The sequence below is a fragment of the Podarcis filfolensis genome (genome assembly GCF_964270895.1).
Source record: "Podarcis filfolensis genome assembly, chromosome: 3".
Taxonomy (NCBI): domain Eukaryota; kingdom Metazoa; phylum Chordata; class Lepidosauria; order Squamata; family Lacertidae; genus Podarcis; species Podarcis filfolensis.
In genome coordinates, this window is record NC_139606.1 from 99,234,543 (window position 1) to 99,240,542 (window position 6,000).

The 6,000-nt window shown below is 42.6% G+C and overlaps 1 protein-coding gene across 10 annotated transcripts in view; it reads left to right on the forward strand.

Moving 5' to 3' along the window:
- Window positions 1-5,785, forward strand: part of EML4 (EMAP like 4) — a 158,119-nt gene extending 152,334 nt beyond the window's left edge. For all 10 annotated transcript variants that reach the window (XM_083605013.1, XM_083605018.1, XM_083605011.1 and 7 more), the window contains 4 exons: window positions 397-484; window positions 1,449-1,547; window positions 1,966-2,096; window positions 2,842-5,785. In XM_083605013.1, the coding sequence (XP_083461139.1) occupies window positions 397-484; window positions 1,449-1,547; window positions 1,966-2,096; window positions 2,842-3,312 (789 nt within the window). In that variant the 3' untranslated portion in view covers window positions 3,313-5,785. The remainder of the gene's footprint in view (window positions 1-396; window positions 485-1,448; window positions 1,548-1,965; window positions 2,097-2,841) is intronic.
- The last annotated feature ends 215 nt before the right edge of the window (window positions 5,786-6,000 follow it).

The following is a 6,000-nucleotide window of genomic DNA, read 5'->3' on the forward strand; positions in this document are numbered from 1 at the left end:
CAAACAGTCCTTTGTTACATTGCATTCCTGCATATCTTCTAGCATCCCATCAGCTTGCTTTTGTTGAAGATTTGGTGAAATTTTAACACAGCATAAAATCCAATTATCTATAATAACCAGGCAGAAGAACTTAAGCATTTGTATCTGTGGAGTGCAATCAGCAGGTCCTATGCAGTTCAATTCATGGGCTTCTACGTGCGTTCCATCAAAATGAATGGGTTCTCTGCAGCGATAGAACTTGGTAAATTACTCCTACAGTCAGTCGTGACGTTTTGCTTCTATGAACTTCTCAAAGGGGGATTAAACAGCGAAGCAGGCGGAAATACTTCTTTCTGCTGATCGGAATTTTGATAGCTTGCTTGTTTTCTCTTTTTTTGGTGTTTGTGTGTGTTTTAGGGACATTCCAGCTATATTACGCACCTTGACTGGTCCCCAGAAAATAAGTATATAATGTCAAACTCGGGAGACTATGAAATACTATACTGTGAGTACAAAGCTGTAATTACCTCCAGCCTACAGGAGTGCCTGAACATTCATAATGGGAGGCAGTGGGGCGGGAAGGTGTGGGGAGAGCTGATGCAAGTCAAGCTGTTGGTGCAAAACGCTTGCTGACAGGGGATACTGGCGTGACCTTCTGTAACCTGACCTTCTGATATTATTCAGAGCTGCTTCTTGCTAACAGAGCTTCCAAATATAGCTTACATCTCTGCAGGGACATCAATCAGTTTAACAGTTTATAGGGGAGAGTGGTGCTGGTGTGTGATGTGTCACGAAGCAGGTTTTCGGCTTCAAAAACAACACACACCCTTGCCTCATTAGAGCCCTGTGTCACTTACTGGTGCAGACACCTGCTGGCATTTTAAAACTTCACTTTAGCAATGGAATAATGCTACTTGGCATTTATTTAGCATTCTTTCCTTAGCACGCCACGTGCTTCGTGGCCCTTCGGCCTGCCCAAAGGCAGGACACTGGCAGAGTGTAGCAGCTTGCTGGATCTCCGTTAACCTCCTGCGTTTCCAAAAATGGGGTGAAGTTGAACACTTGGGGACCCTGGTACTTGGCTGGTAGCTGCATGTAGCTTTGTATACATTCTCTCCCTAATATTTGGTATAGCCCTGCTGGTTAAGCCAGTGTTTATATATCCATGTGAGAAAGACAGGCTTGCCTTAGGCCAGGTGCGGGAGACTTGTGGCCTTGCAGATGTTGCTGAACTCCCCCAACCAGCACAGCCAGTGGTTTCAGGGACAGGAGTTGTACTCCAGCAGCATCAAGAGACCCATGAGTTCTCAGTTCATACCCTTAAAGCTATAGAAATGCTAGAAGATGCACTTGGATGCTTGTTCAAAGAAAGAAAGAAAAAGTAACACTTTTAATGTCAGAAACAGCTAAAACAAATGCCGCTTATGTAATTCCAATAAGGGTTGTGCATTTTTTTTTTTTTTTTGAAGGGGACATTCCAGCCGGCTGCAAACTAATGAGGAATCGTTCTGAGTGTAAGGATATAGATTGGACGACATACACTTGTGTGCTGGGATTTCAGGTGTTTGGTGAGTAGCAAAGATGACCCTTCTTGCATTTTAAATCAGAGGTGCTCTGGAAAGCTAAGCGGGCACAGTGTTAACTGTGAAGCACTTTCTTAGCTCTACTATTTAAGCAGGGATGCGGCTTTTCAACAGAGGCTAATGTTGCAAAAAAGAAGAAAATGGCCTCTCCCACCCTCTTTTTCAAGAAGCTGCTTCCGAAATTGGTAGTGGAAGGGGTAGGTTGCTCGACTTTTTCTTTCCACACAGTGATTTAAGCCATATTCCTCACTCTTCAGCTACTTTCCCTTGCAGGATTCCATTCTGTGCATCATCTAAATAGTGCCTCTGTCTGCAGAACTGCCTTGCTCACTCATGTGACTAATCAGCAAAGATTTCTTCAAGCAGGTGACAACCCTAATTTGTTGGCTTTCCTCTATTGAAGGAGTGTGGCCTGAAGGATCAGACGGGACAGACATAAATGCTCTTATCAGGTCCCACAACAGGAAGGTGATTGCAGTTGCTGATGACTTTTGTAAAGTCCATCTATTTCAGTATCCCTGCTCCAAGGCAAAGGTATGTCTAGATGACACATTTTTAGGGGCAAGGGTGATACATGCATGTGTGGAACCATGTGTGTGCTCATACTGGAGTGGTAGTAAACTTGTTCCAGTATCACATCTAAAGGCTCACCAACTCCCCCTGCTCCCTTCCTCCCCACTCACAGAAATATTCTCTTGCTCCCAGGGTCATTGGTGCAAGTGGATTTTTGCCCCCCCAACCCAGTTTTTGATTGGGATGCAAGCTGTTTTTGCTGGGGGTGGGGAAGAGATCCATTGGGCTTCATGGGAGAAGTGGGAGGGGATTGTTTCAACATTGCTTCCCCAAATCACTGGTTTAGAGTGCCCATGAAAAATGATACAGTGTGATTAAAGTCTAAACCTGTCATCCAAAATGAAAAACCCCCCTTGCCTCTCAACCCACGGCCCCCTGGAGCTCAGAGTATTAACTTTTTTGGCCTTACTTTTTTTAAATGCAGCATTTTGGGGGTACCTAAGTCCACAGACTCAGGAATCTAGGGAGTCCAGCTTGAGATGCCTTGTTAATAGCACCATCCAACTCAAGACTATGAAAATCTCCCCTGAATCACCCCTACTTTCCTTCTAAATTGGGAGATTCTTAGATTGGCCTTGTAAGAAGCATATTTTTGTTCCTGGGTATATTCGCAGTGTTGAAATGCTGGCATGAAGCTGCTATTCCAATTGGTCTTCTGACCCTCATCAAGTAGCACAGACTGTCATTTCCTGGTTTGTTTCAACAGGCACCAAGTCATAAATACAGCGCCCACAGCAGCCACGTGACTAACGTCAGCTTCACTCACAACGACAGCCACTTGATTTCAACTGGAGGCAAAGACATGAGTATCATCCAATGGAGACTTGTGGAGAAAGTAACTCTGCCACACAACGACATCACGGTAGATATGGGCACGGCCAAAGTGCCCGCTAGTGCCAGTGAAAGCTTTGTGCAGCCGAGTACCCCCGTTCCCCTCGCTCAGCCGTTGGACGGAATGGCAGCCAATGAAAATGCAACGGACGGTTCCCCGACGTCCTCGGAGAGTAATCTGGAGCAGACTGTGGAAGCCAATGAAGAGCAGAGCGAGGAGCAAAGTGAGGGGAGCAGTCTGGATCCAGGAGAGCCAAATGGTGAAGAACCATCCAACGAAACAAGCGAGGAGCAGAGCGAATCCACTATTACGGAAGACCAGCAGGAAACCTCTCCGTTGTCTTAACAGCTGCAAGTTCAAGATGGTCTTTTTAGAAGAAAAGAAAATCCCCTCAGTGTGCATACTTTTGTAAAAGGGAGTAGGGTTCAAGAAGGGGAGAGGGAAGGGGAAGCATCTCCAGTCTAGGAGCAACCCAAGTTGTTGGGTTTCAGTTGACGACCTTTAGTCCGATCTTCTGTTTTCAATGCATGGAACTATTGTAAGGACCCGTCTTGGCAGTTCCGTTCAAGAGCTGGTCAGGATAGTAGGATGTAAACATAGATTAAATGTAATTCTGAAATTGCCGTCGGAAAGAGGCATGGTGCAAATGGCCTGGGGCTAGAGGAGAAGGGGGAATTAGCTCCAGCTGTATGCCGAGGGGCGGAGGGAAGCCTCCTGTGAAATAACTTTTTAACACCAACCAGAAGGACTAAGTCATACCTTCTGCATAATGCAACCCGGGTGCAGCAAAGCCAATAAAACGGCAAGCTCTTGATGGGAGCTCTTCCTTCTTTTTTTATATTAAAAAGAGAGGAAGAAGCGAAGAGGACAACACGATCGCGCATCATGCCCTCTGCCTTCTTTGTTAACACCTATGCAATTTTCTAACACTACTAATTCGTACTAGCCACCTGGGTGCTGCTAGCTAGCTCTAAGGCAACTCATATTAACGAACACTTCTCCTTCCCCGACAATGGATTTTAAGTTGGGTCTTTTAAGACAACCACCTTCACGTAGTTTTTCTAATTGACAGGCACCGTAGGACGTCTTTTCCAGGGAGCTACTTGCCTAGACATATTGAAACTCAAGAACACCTACTGTGACCTTGATGTGAACTGACTTGATTGCATGATGACACAAGTTCAGATTCTCAAGTTAAACTTGGCCTTCAGACGATACAGCTCATTCTCTCGCAAAGAGGCTCAATGTTAGAGGAATATCATTGTTATGAAATCTGGTGCTTGGGATTAACATAATAAATCAATTGCTTACAAAAACTAGGGATAACCGTCATAATCAGAAAAATTCAAATGGGGTTTTTTACAGCCTCCTTTTTTAATTGCTCTAATGTAAATGTCACATTAACTTGGATTATGTAGGATATTTTTGGATTTTTTCTCTTCTGCGTGCTACAGTTTTTTTGTGCTTGTTTTATTCCTCTTGCCCAGTTGCTGTAAATCTTGCAGCTCTGAGACGGCTGGACCCTGGCCAGTTATGGGATACCATGGCATTTTATTATGCATTTGGAAAAGTACCATTTAAAAAAAAAATACACAAAAAAAATCCTGTCGGCTAAGTTTTTCTTAATTACCTAGAGTTTCCTACATTTAAAAAAAAAGTTTTCTGGAAAAAAAATCCTAGTTGTTTTATGTTTTGATTTAATAGGATCTTCTTTTTTATTGTGCTGATATCTTAGAGTTTAGTTTTTAGAATTGTTTTTAGAAACTTTGGATGAGTTTGTTAAGTCTTAAGTGTGCAAGCGTTTACGTGATTGTGCCATTCCAAAGTGCATCTGAACTGTCATTCCCTTCTAGTATCTTCTCAGGAGTAATTACTACAGATCAGGTATCTATTCATCATTGGTAACATTGAGAACTCAAATGAACTCCCAAAGGACACTTGTATGTATGCATATACATATATAGATAGATATATCTCCTCTTTGTTTACATCCATTCCGGAAAACCTCAAAATAATTCTCTTCAAACGGGAGAGAAGCGTGGATTCCAAGCAACCCATTTATCTGTTCGTTTTATTTTAAAACTGTGCTGTTAAATAGTAATGGTGTTGGAGAACTCTTGTGTGTGATTAGCTGCTTTGCCAAATAATGTCAGTGGGCAAGGCAGACGATTGCAGATGATTGTGTCAAGGTGTAATGCACAGATGGAGAACCTGGGCTGCTCCAGCTGGTTCTTGGACTTTCCCATCAGCTCCAGCCAACATGGCCAATAGCCAGGGATGATGGGAATTGTAGTTCAACCAAGTGTGAATGGCCACAGGTTTCCCATCCTAGTGTAATGGATTCCTTTAAAAGGAATACACTTATGGTGAAAAAGTACTATGTAGTAATGTTTTTTTCAAAGCTTATTGGATGCATAACTCTCTTTTTCATCCTCGATGAATACCATGAAACAATGCATTTCATTTTGAAAATATCTATTACCTGGGGGTTGCCATGTAAAATGAGAGAGTTAACGTGATTTTTTTTTTCTCATGCTGTAGTCTAAAGGAGGGTTGTTTTTCTATTATGCAAAAAAAAAAAAAAAGCCTTACAGCTTTCAATTGCTGGCAACTACTGTTTAATGGATAATTTAATCTGTGATAATGGATGGAAATGGGTGGGATTATGTTAACTGTAGATGTTCTAGGGGGAAATTGTGAATGAAATATGATTTAAAGAGTGTCATGTGAAGATGTTTGAGCCATTTCTATCATGCATTCCTGTCTCATGGCAGAAAAAAAATTGAAGATTTAAAAAATAATAAAAGAATCAAAATAACGTGGTACTTTTTTCTCTTTGGGGCTGCACCTTGCACGTGTTTTAAGTACCCATCTTCTGCTCACCTGAATTGTTGGTTCCAGTTTAGGTGGGCTAGCTGTGCAACCATTGCACAGAGAGAGCATTCATCCTTTTATCCTCATACTAATTCACAGGCATCAGGAGAAGAAGTGCAAGTCTTCCACAGACTCTTCTTTGGAATGGCCAAAGTGAAT